A 19,993-nucleotide genomic window follows, 5' to 3' on the forward strand; every position below is an offset into this window, starting at 1 on the left:
CAATCTATTCTTGGCAGGGACTGTTTTTCACTATATTCATAGTAACTGCCAAGAAGAGCTTTCAATTTTGATCTGAAGTTCTAGGCAATTATTGTAACAAATAGAATTGTCAGGACTGTCCTATTGTAGGATGTGTTCACATATGAAAAAATGGAATTTTTTTTTTCTTACTTTTATGCTGTCCCAGTCCCTTTGACCAAGAATTAGTCTCTACTTCTTCTTTGATCAAGTTCCTTGATTGCTTGATCAAAGGATTTCGCTGAATACAGTCACTCAAAATTAATTAATAACTGACAAAATACACTAAACACTATGTGCTTGTTATCTACCCATAAGAAAAGATAAATAACATAAACAAACTTTGCATTTGGTGAGTAATTCCAATAAAAGTAGTCATAATTTTCACAAAGGAAATTATTTGACGAATCACGTAACAAAGTAATGTTTTCTGGAGGGAGTAAAAAATCAGCAGAAATACAGACAGGGCCACTATCATGACAGGGGAGCTAGAGACAGGGGCTCTTCTTTACCCATAGACCTAGCAGGTTGGGGAGCTCTGACGTCTCTGGGGCAGCACACTTGGATTTCATACACAGCGGTCTCAGCAACAGCAGCACTTTCTCCACCACATTTATAGCAGGAACAGCAATGTGCCCTGATGGCCTGGACTACGGGCTCCAGGCAGGAACAGCCTGGAAAGCTTCTGCGTCCCCTCTTCTTATATTCTTTCTCATGTGCATCAGGTCATTTCATCCCAGACATAACCCAGACGTCAAGAAAGGCATTCATTTTACGCTCATTCAGGACCAAGTCATACAGATTCATGTCTCTGAAACCTATTTTTATAACTCAAAGGCATGGAATAGAAAAAGACACTTCTCTTTGGAGAAACAAAAATGGAAAAAGTCTGCCCTGCAACCTGAAAGGTTCAGGCTTGAGACTCTGCAGACTATTTTTCCTCAAACGTTCATCTTCCACGATAATGCCATTGCTTACCACATAAATTTACTTAATATTATTCTACAGTTTTCAAAACTCCTGGAAATACAGAAGCATTGTCAATACCTGTTATATTTAATAGGTTTGTGGTTACTAGATTCCCAGTGATTTGATCCCACCACAGAATAATCAATGTAGTAGCCATACAAATCCTCTTCATGTTTTGGCTTATCCCACTGAACTACAACTGATGTTTTTGTATTCCTTGTGGCCACTATCCGACCAGGTGCAGATGGAACAACTAAGAAAAAGAGAGAAAATATTCACTATAATGAAATAAATAAAAATAAAACTAAGTTAAGTTAGATACAACATTGTATACTTTTATCATATTTAATCACTATAGCTATGACTTCTACTATGTTTATAATATGCATTTTAGTGTATTTATTTTGCTATAAGTAATTCACTTGTCTGGATACTTATATATGTGAGTACATACTTAGTTTTTCTACTGGTTTTCTTATAGTAAATTTACTCTAAGCTACTAGTCTCCATAATTTTGCGATTTTATACAGGTTTCTGAGGAATGAGTTATAGAAAGACATATTTTCAAATGTCAGTGCTGATAAAAATGTATGGGTATGAAAATATTCTCTCTCAATTCAGAATAACAGCTTCAGGTATGCCTCCTGTAGCGCTACTTCATCAGTAAGTAATGCACATAAACTATTTAAGTGTAGTATCATGAGAGTTAGGAAATACTACCTTCCAGTCAGTTCATGACCACCCCAATTCAGGAATAGCCAGCTTTTCAGCACAACTTTAAGCATGTGTTTGAATGCTAAGTTCTTAGCTAAACTTAGCTAGATGCATTTCACAGAAGCATAGGCATGTTAGTTGCAAGGGATCTCAGGGGGTTGTCTAGTCCAACCTGTCAATAGGAGTGGGACTGCCACCAACTCTAAGCCAGGTCAGTCATGGCTTGTTCTAACTGAGTCTTGAAAATCTCTGACAATGGAGATTTCAAAGCTTTCCTGCAGAACCCATTCCAGTATTGCACTGTTGCACCTTTTTCACTAAGTAATGTCCAGCCTGAATCTTCCAAACCATAATTTGTGTCTGTTGTCTCTTGTTTCATCACCTAGCATTGCTGAGAACAGTCTGGCACCATCATCTTTGTAACTCCCCTTCAAGAAGAGGTAGACTGCTATTAGATCACCCCTTAGCCTCCTGTTCACCAGGCTAAACAACCCCAGTACCTCAACCTCTCTTCATAGGTCACAACCTTGAGGCCCCTGGTCATCCACTAGACTGCTCCAGTTTCTCCACATCCCTGTAACCTAAGGCAGCCATAACTGGACCCAGTGCTCCAGAAGCAACCTCCCCAGCATGAAGCAGAGAGAAATAAAGCTTCCTTCAATCTGCTTGTCACAGTCCTCCCAGTGTAGCATAGTATGCAGTTCACTATATGCAATGAAAACGCACTGTTGGTTTATATTCAGCTAGACACCCTGAATGTGCATAAATAGAATCAGAAACATCAACATCTAAATGTAAACAAAATACCTTAGTTAATAAGGGCCAGTTCAAACAGTCTGTACACTATAAAATACCTTTTTGAGCTTCAATAACATAAGGAACTGAGGCAATGTCTCAGCCTTTCATGATAGATTAAGAGTGGCACCCAGCACTTACCTATCAGAGGCATTTTAGTTTCCCCAGATTTATATGTTTCATAGAACTACAGCTGAAGCAAGCAGCATGAAACAAAAAAAGGCAGCATTTTTTTTCATTCAGTCTTTCAATCTCAAAATAAAAAAATAATACTTACATGATATTGTAGTTTATACAGTAGGGTTGTAACATTAAGTGGATTGAGGTTGAGATAAAAGTACCTAAATGTAGGAATTTACATATACAAGAGTTTACATTTACAAGCACATGTTCCTAAGCTGCCATTATAGTCAAAGATCTAGGGCTTGATTCAATTACCCACACAAACATACTTAGTGCCATTTTAGACATTCTAGTGCATTGCAGACTTCTTCCTGGGGGTGGCAGATATGACTCAGGACATACTTGCACCCCTGTGAAATGGCAAACTGAAAGCATCTCGAAAGGTACTAGATGTCTGGGCGGGAAGCCGAACTGAGCCACTAACCGGCGGTCAGTGGAGTGCTGAGAATGATTCATCTCACCCCAATGTAGACACCCCATGGGTGGTCAGCCAAGTTATCCTTTAGGCTCCACAGATTGCAGTGGGAGTAGAGACCTCTAGAGCACTTGTAGATGCCTACATGGATACACCTAAATTTAGATGTCAATCTCAAACTGAATCCCCTCTTATCACTCAATTAAATTGCCTACACACATATACTAAGTGCCATTTTGGGTGCACTAGATGGGGAGCACCCCATCTGTCCTCTAGTTGCTGCTCGAGAAAGAATGTCTCCCACAATTCCCGTGTCATGTTTGCCAGCCCCATGAAGTTTTCTCATATACCCGCAGGAATGTCAAACAGCGCTATGTGCAGGCAACTAAACAAAGCCATGTGCATCCATAATGTATTTTAGCACAGGTAGTTAACTCCATCTCCGAAAGTACTGCAGTTTCTCTTTAAAATAATATCTTGTGCTTTCTGTCTTCCACTATTGCTATGATTTATTAAAACCTTCTTGTGCTAATCCCTAAGGGGTAGCCTATTTTCTGTACTAAGTGAAATAAATACAGTATGTTTCTTCCCTACCTCGGGGAATGATGAACAGTTTAAATAATTTATATGTATCAATGAGATATCAAATCAAGAATACATAAAAGCACAAGATGTTTTTATTTCATCTTGTGTAGTTTCAAATCAGGCAAGGTGCTGGGTTACATTTTTTAAATTACCGTAAACATGAAGAAGACTCCATTATCAACATCTAGTGCACTATGGTATATCAGATATTGTACTCATTTCTTATCTTTCTGGCAAGTGTACTAGTAATATGTGAGCTCTTAAGGTGACAGCTGTCAATACATGGGACTGTTTATCTGTGACCTTTGCTAAACTGCAAGAGTAAACCATATATTTGAGCAACAAGATGAGTAATTGCTCCCTAAATTTTTGCTTGTATGTTTAAATGTGGCCCCAAGATAAACCCTTCATTTTCCTTTGGAAAGTTGCCACTGAATATGTAGATATAACTTTCCCCAACACTGAAATCTAGTCATCTGCCTGCCACAGGAATTCTGCTCCAGCAATAATTCACAACTTAGATTACTCAGAAAGAAAGGAAAAGCTACCTTATCTAATTGAAACTGTAGGGAATTAGGTAATATATAATTACCTGAGCCAGACAATAATTATCTGAGTTAGTGATTAACCAGTATTATTCTACTTTTTTGACAAGTCACACCGAAAGAGTACTCTGAAGAATGACTAACTAAAATTAATTTAACTTTATAACAATTATTAGTCTCAACAAGGAAATGCACAATCATTAGGAAAAGTTCTCAATGTTTCCAAAATTTAACATCTTGGTCTTTTTGGAACACAAATGAATTTAATTACTATTATTGTAATAATATTAATCTAGTTATGATGAGACTTGTTTATTTGCAATTTTTTTAAATATCAGTTGCATTTAATATTGATACCATACAATTAATGCCTTACCAACAGTATCTTGTGGTTGAATAGGTTCTGTGATTTCAGATGGATCACTGATTCCATGCTTGTTTGCTGACAAGACTCGGAAAACATATGATTTTCCTTCTGCAAGGTCAAACACGGCATAGCGAGGAGATTTTACAGCAACCTGTGCATTGACTCTTTGCCAGCTTCCACTGCCAACCATGGACTACAAAAAAAAAAAAAAAAAAAAAAGGAAAGTAAGAAAGAAAGATGAGGATCATTTTGGAACTGTCAAAAAATGAACATATTGCATCCTGTCATGAATTTGTTTAAGAATGAAAGGAGAAGGATCATTCTCAAATGCCTTGCTTTAACATATGCAAATCCGCATTGCTCATGCATTCAGTTACTCTACAGAAAAGGTCTGAGTACATAAATGTCTCCATATCTGTCTAGACACCAATATATGCCTTCTGGCATACACAGCTAGCCTTCAGTTAGGGCCTTGACTGTCAGCTCTGATTGCTCTCAAGAGAATTACTCTCACGTCCTGCAAAAATCACTTGAACACCCAAAGGTTAGTCATAAAGCAAGCAAGTTCTAATCCAGATTCTGTAGAAAGGTGGGGAGGGGAGTGTTTCTTTACTTGCTACCATATGTTTATGCACTCTGCTGACTAAAGTCATGTCCATAAGAATATTCATCAAATGAAATAATTACTTTAGAATATTTTCAGCATAGCAGCTGAGCTAATTATTACCATACCTCCATACAGAGGAGTGCCAGCAAACCAGCACTCTGAGAGAATTCTGCTGTCCAGTAGCTTCCCCAAATAAACTGTTGACCCAAAACAAAGATAAGCCATGGGCTATATCAGTGATTTTAGTAAAACTCAAGTGTCCAGTGAGCAGCCTAAATAAAATTGCTTTAAGACACAGAAAGGTGCATTAAAATTAATTTTTCATAAAATTATGGAAGAGAAGTCTGTGAACAAAACCTGTTAGACTGTGAACTCATTAAAGAAGGAATAGTGTTTCATGGGTGCTTAGAAACCACTCTGCACACTATTACAGATAAATAATAAAAATCTTTTTCATAGATACTGAACCCAGCTATTGTTCTCAGTAGCAAAAAAGAAATGTAATTTCTTCATTAATAAAAAGATGGAAAATATGAAAAGAGCATCATTTTGCCATATATCTTACATTCTGTCATGAGAAACATTAATTGTTGTGTTTCATTTTGATGGAGGCAAGAATCAGCATAATGTTTTATTCTGTAGTTTGATTTAATTTATTTCTGCTGTTAAGGGAGCATTATTTTACAGAATGGAGAACTCTCTTCCATTTTGTGTTTCTTGAAGACTTTCAAAATTCTGTTTTATTCTTTAGGATTGATACTTCTTTATTTAAAATACATTAATTTAAAATTGTGCATTCCTAACTTAAGAGATGTCTGTGCAAAGCAATGAACAAATATTCATCTATGAACTGAATGGGCTATACATATACATAACAGCTAGTTATATGACAAAGGATTTTAGAGTCAGGTTTTAACTAGTATAATGAAACTTTTTTTTCCTAATAATAACCTTTTAATTCTCAGTCTCAGTTTCTCTTAGTAAGTTTGGGATTTATTTAAAACTCATTTGTTCATCATTCCCACTGCTTTGTACTGTTTGTGCTGTTATATAGAGTTATTTCTGTAAAACATGTGAATATACACATTTCCAAAGCATATTTAGAATGAAATTCAACTAGCAAAGCGTAGGTGTCCACTCAATAAAAATCTGCATCTGAGCTTTTCATCTAGAATATTTCTGTAGGTTCTGGAAACAACTAAGCACTTTCAGGACACATCTTGTCCTACAGTGGTCATCTAATATATGATTTTTGAATCATGACAAAGAAGTTGCTATTTCTCCTGCACTATAGGAATATCTAGGTAACTAGTTCAGATGTAGACCTATAAATTTTAGGCAACTAAAGTGAAGATAAGTCCCACACTTAGCGTCAGGTTGTGATCCAAAATGTGCTCCTGATTAAAGTTATTTTTACTTACATTATTCTTATTCTAGAAAATCTAGTCAGCAATCAAAACCTCCCTGTTAGTTGATACGTAAACACAGGATAAAGAGATGGTTCAAAATCTTTAACTCAGCATGCTTGCAATCTATAGACAGGACAGCATGTATATGGCAGGGAATAAGGATCAAAGGAAAGGATCAATGACATAACACTGTGTTGTATAGGAAAAAAATAGATATTTATTTCTATGGAAATTTTCATTACTTTTCTTAAATGGGAAAGGCAGAGTGGGAGAAATCATGAACATGTTTGTGGGAAAATTTAACTAGTGAGTGGACTTCACCTTACACCTATTGCTTTGTCATCCACCAGCTGATGGATGATCCATAAGGTAGGGAAGGGTTCTGAAGGGCTTTTGAAGTTGAGATTTTAATGTGGCAGAGAAAGAGAAGGCAGAAGGGGGGGCATATGAGGGGTGATATGAACAGAATTATCGGCTAGGAAATGAACTTTGGAGGAATGTGCTGAACAAGTGTGAGAAGAGAAAAATTACATGGTAAGGACCTGAGGAAAGTCTCTTGCAATATTCAAGATGCAGACTGAGTGTGTGGCAGTTTTATGGATGGTTCTGGTGTTTGTGGGGGCATATGCTACAGACATTATTCATAAAGTCTAATTATAGCTTGGCATTGAAGAGTTTTAGCGGTCAGGGATGAGGCCCAATTTACCTACTGAAATGATGGGGAAACTTTGTAGGAAGGAGAAAAGATTAAGACCTCTGGATGGTATCCAACACACTTAAGATAGACACCTGGCTCAGGGACGGATGTATCTAAATCTTAGTAGCCCAGGTAGGGGAAGAATGAGCCCAAGTTCCCTGTCAAGTCAAGGGGAGGAGAAAGGCAGCCGTGAAGACTACCGGGGAGCAGTGAACCTGAGACAGAGGTCTACCTCTCTCTATTGACTTCATATTCAGGGAATGAGCTGAAAATGTCAGGCAAAAGCAGAGGGTGCAGTACACCTGTGGAAAGGGAGGTGAGGATCACATGATGAGTCACTGTTTATGACCTGCTCTGCTGCAGGACCCCCATATACTTCCCTTTAATAAGGACAGATTGCAAACTGCCAGCCCTGACTGTAGGGAGGAGAAATCAAAGGTATTTCTTTTCTATTAAAAAGTTACCTTATACATGTAGGATTGCTCTCATTTTAGACAGCAGTAAACAAATAGCACAGGGTGTCCATTTTGCTGGACCTTGAATTCAATACTCTACTCATTAAAGCATGCAATAAGACATTTGACTGTCCATGCCTTCTCCAATATCCCATTGCCAAGTCCTGCAACACTCAGAGTGTTAGTTTTGTTGTTCATTCTGTAGTTCTGAAAGTGAGTTGAATATAATTGCACGTGGCAATGAAATGCCTTACAGTTCAATGCCACTGTACAGTACAGTACCTTCTCAATGAAATACGTTGGTGGCTCCTTGCCACGGGGAACAGGTGGATCCCAGCTGAGTACAACATATGTTTTGCTGATTTCTGAGGCATGTACATTGGTGGGAGGGCCTGGAATCTGAATATCGCCTGGAAGAGTAATAAACGTAGTGAATGTTAAACAGCAGATTAACCACCGCGTCAGCATTTGTGCTACAGCTCATCTTTCTGAACTCCCACCCTGCAGTACGTTGCTCAGCTATTAAAGGCTACAGTATCAGTCGTGCAGTTCACTTCTCGCTTCAGTTCCATTTTGAGGAGTGAAACATCCATGTTAAAAGTTAGTTATTTACTTTTTCAAAGTTAAATATTCCCCTGAAAAGTTGTGCATTTGTCACACATGCTTTTTCTTTGATCACATTTGAATTACTTTAATCTGCTGTGCAAAATGCCTTGGAAAAACCTACTCACTCTATGCAAATAAGAGCTATTTTTTGATCAAACACAGAAGTCCAAAGAGTTATTATGAGAAATTAGACTAGAAGAAGATAACTGGAAGGGAAGTACACTCAAGGAGAAAAGCAGCTTAAAATGAAGTGGAAAGTGGAAAAGGAAACAGAGAATATTAACACTATCTCCAGTAATGTGATGGTATTACCAGCTGGATAATCTAGAGCACCTCTAAGACCTCTGGACCAGAAATGTACTAATATGTCACCAGCCCTTTCTTGACTACCTCAGCTGGAGTGGCCTGATCGACCACCCCCTCCTCACTCTCGCTGCCACGTTACCAGGACCGGCATAGCCTGGACCAGCGCTGCCCTTTGTGGTCACACTCTCCCACCGCAGCACTGAGAAGGAGCTCGTTTCCCTACCAGTGGGATTACAGTGGTGTAAAATAGCCAGACATAAGGAGAGCTTCAGACCTATGAAGGACAGCTTCATACATATCTACATAGCTCTGAAGAAGCTTCCTCCTCTGTAACAGTTCAGACATGGCAATTCAGCGGATACCTGTAAATATTTTAGTTTTACGGTTTACAACAGAGAAGGAGAAAGTTTAGTTCTTTTAAGATAAGTTTTGCCACTTCTGATGCAAACAAAGAGCATATATCCTCTAAATGCTCATAATTTGACATTAAAAAAAAGAAAAATGTTTCGGTAATAATCTCTGAATCATAGAAGTGAAGTTTGGCGGTTTATAAACATCTGTAGAACCAACCAGGCTCAAAATGTACACTAAAGTTATTTCTTTGTACATTTTTCCGAGTCAAAACCATGCTTTTTTAAAGCAAACTGGGACTTATCCAGTCAAAATTTATTTTCTCTCAGTGCATTCTGATGTTTGATTTCCTACAAATATATTTTTTCATTAAGAAAGACACATAAATGAATTTAAGAAATTGCCAATGTACAGTCAAGAAGATAATTTTAAGCATTAAAAATAATAATTTTCAGTGCAGTGCATACAATCAAAAGGCTTTCAATTTGTTTCACATACCAAACCTCTACATTTTTTCTTTTACATAAACATTCTTGAAAAACCCCAAACTGATATAATTTGTAATGATACAACACGATGGTACAGTCTGCTCTTTCAGAACGGAAGGTCATCTGGCACTGAAAAGGCAATCCATTTGTGATCTGTAAGATTACTTTTTCAAAAATGGTCTCCAATTTTGCACATGAAAGTAATGATATATATAAATAGCAGTATTTGGATATTCACGTCCATTGATTAAATATGCACAAATCATCACAACAGAAATCCAAATATCATTATTTATATTTATACCAGATTGGCTGTTTAACCACTCTGATCATTCTCAGGCAATCCTGAGAGCAGGAGTAGATACTTTGAAGCCAGACAGGTAAGACAAGGATGTTCTTGATCCTATAACGTGAGAATAGCCATATCAATTAATTTAGGATACTATTGTCAAACTAGAGAAAATTCATCTGGGGTGGGGGAAAAACCATTTAATGTTTCTGAGCCTGATTCTCTTTGAATTACACCTATTCTCAGGTGAATTTCCTTTTATTAGGTTATTAATGGAGTTATGGATATATAAGCTTTGTGGAAGATACAGACAGAATATCCATACTACTGAGCTATTATTGTTCACATTTTTGACAGTTTAAGTGATGAGAAGATCATTATCCAGACCAAAAAAAAAAAATCAGCACATATAGAAACTACCAAAGATAGAAGAAATTCAGGCTTTATCCTAAAAGCTGGCAGTAATCTCTCCAATTCTCCTGAGAAAAAACAATGGCTAGTCTATAACACTTCCTCAATAAAAGCCTCTTTATTCAGACAGATATATTAATTTAGAATAAGACTGGATTCTATATTTTTAAATGGAAAACAGCTTGCTCAAATCATGAAATTCTCTTTAAAAAGCTGTATTTGTCTCCCAGAAGAATAGGAAAGAGGGAAATGTATGTGATCAAATGCAATGTTCTGCTGCTTTAACACAACTTATCACTAGCCAAAGTAAAACATTGAGATGCTGTCAGCACATAATGAAACCAGTGCAGTCAACAGCATAATGCTGTCTGTCCTTTTAGACCTTTGTCTTTGCCTTCTGCTCTCTCAGGTTTGCAAGACAGAATATCTGTCTTTATTTTTATGAAGAGTTTGCTCACTAGGTGTATTTTCTTTTATTTGCTATGTTTCTAATTATAATCTTAAATTCCTAGGATATAGACAGATGGAATGAAATCATGGAAAAGTGGCATACCTTCAAGGTCATCCTTTCGGATTACAATCTTTCGCCCTTCATCCACATGAATAGCTGTTAACCAAAATATTCAGTTAGTTTCTTGAGCCAATTTGATACATTCATAAATTTTGCAAATTACCGTTCATCAGCAGTTAAAAAGCTTTTCTGTATCTTTATATACCTCTGTTTGTATAACTCTATTATTAAAACTTTCCAAAGATGGAATCAACTGAAAGTTATACACTGCTTCATTCACTTTCATGGGAAAACTAAGCATGACAGTACTATTTAAAGATGAACTAAAAAACAATAATCATGGTCACAATTCTCAGGCAGATTGGAGGACAGCTATATCATGATTTGGGCTTTTGCAATAAGAATTAGCAATAAATTTGATGGAAACATAGCATATTCAACTCATGTTTTACAACATTGGGACCTGCAGTCTTCATAATGAGTTTAATTCTCCTCTGCATAAAAGGGGCATGCAAAACAATAGGTGTGCAAGTTTATGATATATGTAGCCTTTGTGCTGGGTTTTTGGACAGGGCTAAACTAACAAGACTACTTTCTGGAGCCAGCCAGCTTAGCTCACTCATGGAGAAGTTCTCATGAAGGTTCCTTTGCAGAATGCAGTGGCCTTGAGCACAAAATGAGTTTTCAGAAAGAGCTGTTTCATTAGATTGACTTTTTCCATCTGCTAGGAAAGTCACAATACCAGAGGCCCCCAACTTGTGGAAAGGGAGCTTTGTGCCAGTGCTGACACTTCCCTTAGCAAAAAAAGGAGTGGGTAAATATGAGAGTCTCTAGGGTGGTGAATTCACATCACAATTCTTTTTTTTTTAACTAAAATAGGCATATTCAATAACTTTTTCAAAAGTGATTGCCAGCAAATGTGAAAATTTGTGGGATCTGAGTGCCCATCTCCCAGTGGAAATGATAGAAGCTTTCAGGACATATTGCCTCTTTTGAAAACATTGCTCCTTGTGATAATAAGTTTTTATATTTAAAAGAAACAAAACCAGCCATAATTGAGATGGAATCCCCAAGTCCTGATAAATTGTCAGTATGGATCTTGCTATTGCAGCTGTATCCCCCACCTTGAAATTAGTGAGACACCCATTCATTCAAAGGAAGAAATGAATCCTGCTCCTTAGGCTACTAATCAAACAGAATCTGAAAACAGAATCTGAATAAATGTAAGATCAAATATTGAACACCAGTTCTAGCCTTGAACAACCTACTTTGTGTTCTGTCCAGGTCAACGGGGTCAAGAGCTGCCACTGGTTCAGAGACACGGGAAGGCCTGCTAATGCCCGCACTGTTCACTGCTCTCACGCGGAATATGTAAGACCGTCCCTCGTAGAGACCAGTCACAGGATACTTGCAGATTTTTACAGGAGCGTCATTGCACTGGATCCAGTTTTCCAAACCCACTTCACATCTTAGAGTAGCAGAAGACAGCATTTTTCAGTGTTCGTTTGTCAAAGTCATCCCACAATAAACATACACCATACTTACTTACACACACCAAGTCAGAGTCACAAAAGATGTCCTCACTAAATTGAGGAACTAATCCATACAACTTACTAATGAAAGCCACATTCTTTAGACACCCTTTTCTTTGTCCTTACTAATCTGGTCTCACTGTGCTCATACTTACTTATAATGCAGTTGCAAAGGGCATTTTTCTTGCATGTTTTCTGGCCTTGTCAACTCCCTCTACTTCCCTTCCACCAGGTTCCCTTCTTTGTCATATCAAGCACAAGTTACTCACCTTTATTTTTAACATGCATTGCCACAGAACATGCTGAAATTGCAACATTCACCTGATCTTTTCCATCCCTTTCTCATTATTTTTTTAAGTAAGCACCTCTGTGCTTTTGTCTCCAACAATGGTTGGGCCACAGAGCGCAGGAGTCACCGTGAAGCACGGTGATGTCCTCACACTGCCTCCTTTGTCTGCACATATCTCCTTTGTCTGCACATATCTCCTTTGTCTCATACTGCCATAAGCTTTTGTGGTGGAGAATGCCTTTTGCTCTGACAGCACCCAGCAAACTAGGGTCATGATCAAGGACTCCTAGGCACTGTGGTAATCCAAGCAAAATGTCAAAAGGCACAGCTGTGTAGATTATACACATAACAGGTGAAATGCTCCCATGATCTATGCACTGCACAAATTGGATATAAATGATAGAGTCCTCAGGGCCCAAGCTAATTTCCCCATACTGACAGCCATTCATAAACCAACATTTTCCAGCAATTTCCAGACAGTTGTCTCTGAATTAGACCAAATTATAGGATATTGGATAGCACTGGGCCGCGAATGTTGCTTTTAAGGGTAGAGCATTACACATTATTAAACTACTTCAGTAATGTTTTTGCCAACTGTCATTTTCAAACACTAAGGATCAGATGTTTAGCTCCAGCTACAGGGGAAAAGCATGGGCTTCAGAGGAAGAGATGCAGAACAGCCCTTGGATCCCCTGGTCCTGGGCTGCCTGCACTGAGCTGAACCCACAGCAACGTGCAAAGCAGGCAGTAGGAGTGAGAACAGCCCTTCCGATTTAAACCACCAGCTCCTGGGAACCCATGCCTTGAATTCATGCTATGTTGTTGTTAAGGCAGAAGTAAATAGATCATGTAATAAACTCTAGGTTTCAGCTTCTGTAATGTACAGCTTAAAGAGACTTAAATCTGATTAATGGATTCTGGCTTCTATAAGTCAAATAGTGCCAGGGCTCGCTCGTTCTCTGATTTGGCCAAACCCATGCTGTTGAACATTTTTTGTCTCTGATAAAGGGTGGCTGCCTGAAAACTGATTACTGGGAATGATCCCATTGCCCTTGTTAACTTCCAGGCTGTGCCCAGAAATTTCCTAAGAAAGTGCTAGATCATCTAGGCTAAAACTGTTCCAAGGAACATTCTAGTAATTTAACAAAGTAGACAACTGGGCTCCAGTGCTTGGAGCCTGTAAAGATATAACTAAGCAACACAAGTATCATAAGATAAAAGTGGTAATTTTTTTTTTCCCTTCAGTAGATATGTGCTTCTGGCAATAAACAAAATTAAATAATCCCGATGCTTACATACTTGTCAACAAAATATCCAATGACTGGGCTCTGGCTGGTTGTGTTTGGTGGTTTCCAAGTAACAATAACATAGTCTCTGTTAGCATCGTGGCATTTAACATCCATTGGTGCCCCTGGTGCTCCTGCGATTAATGCATCAGCATCTGGATTACAAATAAAAATAAATCAGTTTTGATCCTGATTCTTCTGAAATATACCACAAAGACAAAAGGGAAGATTTCCAGTTCACTGTGCTATTATTTTCTATGAGGGGGAGCCCAAAGATTTCCATGCAGACTAATTCACTGCACTAATGAATCAAGCCTATAATGTCTATCCCCCTAATCAGGTAAGGAAGTTCAGGGATATTTTTGAAGGTAGAAAAGTGATTTAGGCATCAAAGACCCATTACTTTTCATGAGACTTAAATGCCTGACTTCCCCATATGTTTTTGATAATCTTTCCCACTAAAAGCTGTATATCAGTGGGTTACTGATCAGCCCAAAGTACTCAGCAAAGAAGGAAGGGAAAACAGACCCCTTAAAGAATAAGAAGTTTGTAAACTCCTGGCACATTTTTGAGTCTACTTTTTATTTTAAGTCTTACAATATGAGCAGGCCTAAGTAATGAATGTTCTTTCATTAAGATACCTGTGTGTGGCTTCATCTGAGAGGAGCTGACTGGTGTGAACCCACAATTGCTAATCAAATCTCCTAACAGATAGAGCTCTCTGCCTCCAGGAAAAATCTTTATAACATGTAAACATCCTAGACATCTAGACAGAGTCCAAAATTATCACTTTCTGGGTTTCCCTTTGCTGAAATAACCATGCGAAAGTTTCAAGTTTGATTTGAACCTAAATCTTGGTAGTTTCTCAAATTTTTCCTGAAATATCTGCAAGAACCACTGTGGCTCTAGAACCTACTGCCAAGAGGCACCTGTACTTTGCTGTGCTTTACGCGTGTCTCTTGCACTGAATTTGAGGTGTCTCATAGGAGGAACCCTAGGGGACTGAGAACATTTGCCATATTGCAAAAGCAATCAGTTGTTAGAAGGCTGGTGCTCAGCATCAGGCCTGCAACCTCTTGTAAGGTTTCTCATCTATGGACCTGACTGTACACATGAAAATGACACTGTAACATCAGATCTCAGCCCATGTGAAAAGAGGTAAGAAGGAGGCTGACAGAGGACACCATAGACCAGGGAAGACATAGCTTAAGTCCAGGGTCCCGTGCATGCGAAGGGATCAGACAGAGTAAAAATAGACCAAAGAGGTACCTAACAGTGATCCATCAAAAAAACATTAATCACCATCCACCACACACAAACTGGCAGGAAAAAAATTGTGCAAGGTACATACGTTCCAACACATTTCTAAGAAGAACAAGTCAGATCTATTTAGGTTTTCAGCTAGTATAGCTCCAATGGCTTCAGTGAGGCTACTCCGGTTTGCTACTACTGAGGGTCTTGTCCAAAGTATTTAAGAGAGTGATAGAACTGTTCAGTGAGAGATATTTTTATCTTTTAATAAAAATAAAAAAAGGAAACTAAGTTCTGCCCAGAGGTGCATACAGGAGCTCATTCTCACTTCACTGAGAGTTGTATATCCAAATGTGAGGGCAAATCCTGAATTCTGTTCTATTTTAATATATTTATCTTTCTCTTATCCATGCCTCTTGTGAACATTGTATTTCTTCAGTGAGCAATTTTTTTACTTCTCTTCTTTCCTCTGATTACTGAGCTGTCTGTGACTGATATATTGGTGGGAATATTTCTTTTGCTTTCTCCTCTGCCTCCTTCTAAGTGCAGGCACAGGACATGAGAATGCCTGAAAAGGTCCACTCCTATCTGGTAATCTCTAGAGTAAAAATCATCACAGTGAGGAGAGGTAGAATTCAAGGATGTTTAGTCCCTACCAGATAAAGGAGACAGTGAAGGAGGAAACAAAATGTTTCTTCACAAGATTGATTTCTCTGGTTCTTCAGGAAGGAAAATAGCTTCAGAAGCAAACTCCTTTTGAAGCTCCCCACTCATGTGATGTCACTGTCTTGTTTCTAGCACAGACTACTATAAAGAAAATCAAACAACTATAAAGTACCAAAATGCTGGATTTCTCTTACACTTTCTTCATTAGATGAGATTGTTTAAATAAAACTACTTTTCCTGCTGCTCTTTCTAATTTCTCCCCAAGAAACAAATGAAAACCTTACCTCTGACAAACAGGAATGCACTGTACTCATTCACCCCACCTCTTGTAACCATACGCAGGGTGTATAAACCTTCATCATCTTTGTTCAGATGGGTGAAAGACAGAGCTGCCTGGCCTTCTCCAAAGTACAACTTTGTCCACTTGGAGTCCTTTATTAGCACGTCTGGAAGAGAAGAACCATCAGGCGCCGGTTCCCACACTGACCAGAACAACCAACTTCCCAGTGCCATTCTGTGCAGGTCAGGGGCACAGACGGGTCTCTGTGCCAGCTGCATTTGGAGTCACAGTGCTTTGATGTTATCAAAATTCTACAGAGACTAAACTGGATCCCTCCAAACTTATTTCATTGCTGAATTTTAGAGAATATGAGGTGCCAACAACAGAAGCAGGACTGAATGCCCTTCACTATCATTTCTAATACACTGCCAGGGAAAAATATTAATCCACATTTTAAAACAATCATGCAAAAACCTTCCATACACTGTAAGAGATGTAGAATGGAACTTTGATTCATTTTTAATAAGTTTTGCTATCTGTTCAGGTCAAATGTCAGATTACCCAATTTTTTCCTTCAAGTTTAAAGATCAGATTTCAATCTAATCTGAAGATTGCTATAAATATGCACTAAATTTAATTCTTCAAGGCATGCCTGTTGAGCAGTGAATGAAATTAAATTTGAATTTCTCACAAGTGAGAGGTGGTGACCCATGATTAATGTAAATTAATCTGATTGCCTAGTGAACTAGAGCAAAAATATGAGCAGAATATTTTACGCTAGTCAAGAGAGTTCCTATCACCTTCTTTCAATAATTGATTGGATTATTTTTTTATTTTAACTCCATAAGACCTGCTCCATACTAATTTATTCTAATCAATGCAGCAGAATTGTATTAAAAAGAGCTGGAGATCTATAGATATTTATTATTCTGTTGCTTAAAAACAGCTTGGAGCCCATACTCACACAATTGCAGAGGAATCAGTTTGCCCAGTTACCTATGTATTGCATAATAAGGTGTTAAAAGCGGCCTGTGTTCAGATGATAAAATGTCAATAAGACACAGGCTACTAAAACTTAAAGCAGTAAGTTACATGATCACCTAAGCATACAGTTGTTTTGTGAGAAGCATACAAAATAAATTCAATTGCACTCATTCTCATGAGATCCTTAATCATGAGATCCTTACCTAGAAAATCTACATGTCCCCTTCTTCTTATGCAAGTCACAATGGTACTGAGAGAGACTTTGAGTAGAGTGTCATGAAGAATTTTAAATGAAATCACAAAATGTCTTTACTAATATTAACCAGTTAACCAAAATATGATTTCTCTAGAAAATCATGAAGTAAAAAAGGAAGTTGAGTGACCAGCACCTCTGAAAAGCAAATGTAGGCAAACTTGTATTGTCTATTAAGGCCAGAATCATCCACATCCTGTCCCACCATTTGCATGTACCTCAAATCAGAACATTCCAGCTTTGGTAAGAGCAGAAAAATCTCTTTCTTTCTCACAGGACCAAAGACCCACCAGGTCCCCTTAGAAAGCAAGGGCTGTCTTTTTTAATGCAGTTGGATGGATGACTTTCCAAATAAGGCCAAGACAAAGAATGAATTTTGGAGGCCATGAGGGAACTCAGAAATGCTACATGAGTGGGTACCTGCCGTCATCATAATGTGACAATTCCAGGGACTCACTGTTGCGCTCAAACCCCCAGTCTATTCATATGCTCTGTTCTGTCACTTCTCTGAGAATCTACCAAAGAAGGAACCCAGAAGAGACTAACCTTCAAAGACACTGTAACTCAACCCTCCCATGATGCTATGAGTATAACAGATATTTTCCCTAAAATATTACTCTGATGATAATTCATATATGGAATTGGAAATTACTATATTTTGAAGCTTCTCTTCATCTTAATTGCCCAATTCATGTATTGTGATCTGTTGAAATTTCACCCAAATTCTGCACTTGATGTTTTTTTTCCTAGGAGTTCCAGTTATCTTATGTTAGACTCCAGTATAAATGACTGCAGAATATTTGTTCATACAGCTTTATAATATTTATATTACATTAGAGATCAATAACAGAAAGCTTCTATCACAAGCTGAACTCGTATGCAGGTTGGATATACATTCCTGAAGTATTATTTCAATATAGTTCTTTCAGTATCTTAAACTGTTCCAAGTGGGCCAAAAATTGTGGATGTAGTACTCATGTTTGTCAGTTTTCAAACATTTTCAAAGGATTTGATTCAGCTGACTTGCACATCCTTAGGAGTCTAGTAGACAAGCACTTGTGTGAAGCTTATTAATTCTGGATAAACACATACTTCTCTTGTGTATAATTAATAGAAGTAAATCACACTGATCCATCTAAAGGCTTTAGTTGCTGTTACTTGATTAATACGAACATAAAAATCTTAGGAAAAATAAAGATTGTCTTAATACAAGAGTAGAATTAAACATTACCTCTCCAAGAACAGCACTTTTAAAGCTCATACTGTTGAACGAATTATTAACCTTATAATTTACATTTATGCATTGCCTCCAGTTCTCAGAGACTCAGCATAGGAAATTCAAGCACATAGCAAAGGTTCATATTTCATGAATTCCTGCTAGGTTTGGGATGAAGTTCTGCCTGTTGATGCACACACACCATGATCCATGTATATGCAATGATGGATAATTTTAAGCTTGTTCATATCATTCTGTTTCCTATAATATCTATAGCATAATGGGGCAAAAGCCTTTCTATTTCAAGTCACTAGCAAAAATCTATTCGCTTTCAAAGAGACCATATTTTCACCTCAGGTTTTCACAGAGAAGATAGTGTTATGTCAAATAAGTAGAAACATAAAGAGCATAATATTACACATCAAGAAGAAATTACACTGGTATCAAAGAATTAAACCGAAAGGGCCAAAAGCTCGTTTTCACCTAACTGTACAACTAGAACAATTCTCACTAGATGAAAATTGGAACAGCATGGGGCATCTCTAGATAATTAGCAGTTCCTCATGGCTACAGTTCCAAAAACGAAATTTGTTCTGAAATTCAGAAAGTTCAGAGATTTGGTACCTGTAAGGTGGGCCCAGGAGGAGATAAACTAAAGGTACCATTGAAACAGATAGGTCACCTCAGACTCTATTTATAGCAATTACAAATCACTGTACACTTTAGTGCGAATAGAACTTGGATTCAAGAATAAGCCTCAGATTTTAGATTATTCACCAAACAAAACAACCATTTTTAAGTATTTTCATTGCAGTAGCACCTAATAGCCCCAAACAATCAAGTATCCACAATGATAGAAAAATAGGAGTGAAAGAGTAAATAGCAGTCTATTCTCTGAAGTGTCAGATGTGAATCTATGTGAAATAAAATAGAATATATGGGGAAAAAAAGGCTTAACTAGCAGCTATGTAAGAATCCTTTTTTTTGCATTTCCTAATCTTGAATTTTCTTGACTGCCTTATTAATCTTTTTGTCAGTTCTTAGTTTATCCACCACATTTTGACAACTATGGAAAATTCTACCAGCTTGTCTGGGACCAGTCTCAACATCAGTTCTCCATTCTCAAATGTGGTCCCTTGGGAGAAAGGTCTCACCATTCAAAAGTAACCAAGTCTTTCCTTATATCCTCAAACAGAATATTTCCTTCAGAATCCTATGCAGACATTGTGCGTGGTGAGAGCTAGTGAGCTAAATATCTACTACAGTTTACTGAACTTTAAGTACTTAGTTTTATGTTTCAAGACCTTTTTTGTGGAATGAACAAACGTTATTCATGCAGAGTTAGTGTACCATCCACCAGACTGTAGAACATGCTTGAGTTAAGTGTTTTTTGGTACTTCCAGTTAAAACTGTTTTATTTGGCATGACATAGTTTTTCACTGACAAAACAGAGAAAGAAAGCAACGTATCAACATGGCACTTGTACAGCACAGAGAAGTCCTGTGTTCCAGGCCT

The 19,993-nt window shown here is 37.7% G+C and overlaps 1 protein-coding gene across 1 annotated transcript in view; it reads right to left on the bottom strand.

Moving 5' to 3' along the window:
- MYOM2 (myomesin 2) overlaps positions 1-19,993 on the bottom strand; it is a 71,582-nt gene that overhangs the window by 36,372 nt on the left and 15,217 nt on the right. Inside the window, exons 9-15 of the mRNA XM_013945308.2 lie at positions 16,030-16,191; positions 13,842-13,983; positions 11,990-12,189; positions 10,764-10,817; positions 8,042-8,169; positions 4,601-4,784; positions 1,066-1,240 (exon numbers count right to left, since the gene is read on the bottom strand). Coding sequence (XP_013800762.2) covers positions 1,066-1,240; positions 4,601-4,784; positions 8,042-8,169; positions 10,764-10,817; positions 11,990-12,189; positions 13,842-13,983; positions 16,030-16,191 — 1,045 coding nt within the window. The remainder of the gene's footprint in view (positions 1-1,065; positions 1,241-4,600; positions 4,785-8,041; positions 8,170-10,763; positions 10,818-11,989; positions 12,190-13,841; positions 13,984-16,029; positions 16,192-19,993) is intronic.

The sequence above is a fragment of the Apteryx mantelli genome, chromosome 3 (assembly GCF_036417845.1).
Source record: "Apteryx mantelli isolate bAptMan1 chromosome 3, bAptMan1.hap1, whole genome shotgun sequence".
Lineage (NCBI taxonomy): Eukaryota > Metazoa > Chordata > Aves > Apterygiformes > Apterygidae > Apteryx > Apteryx mantelli.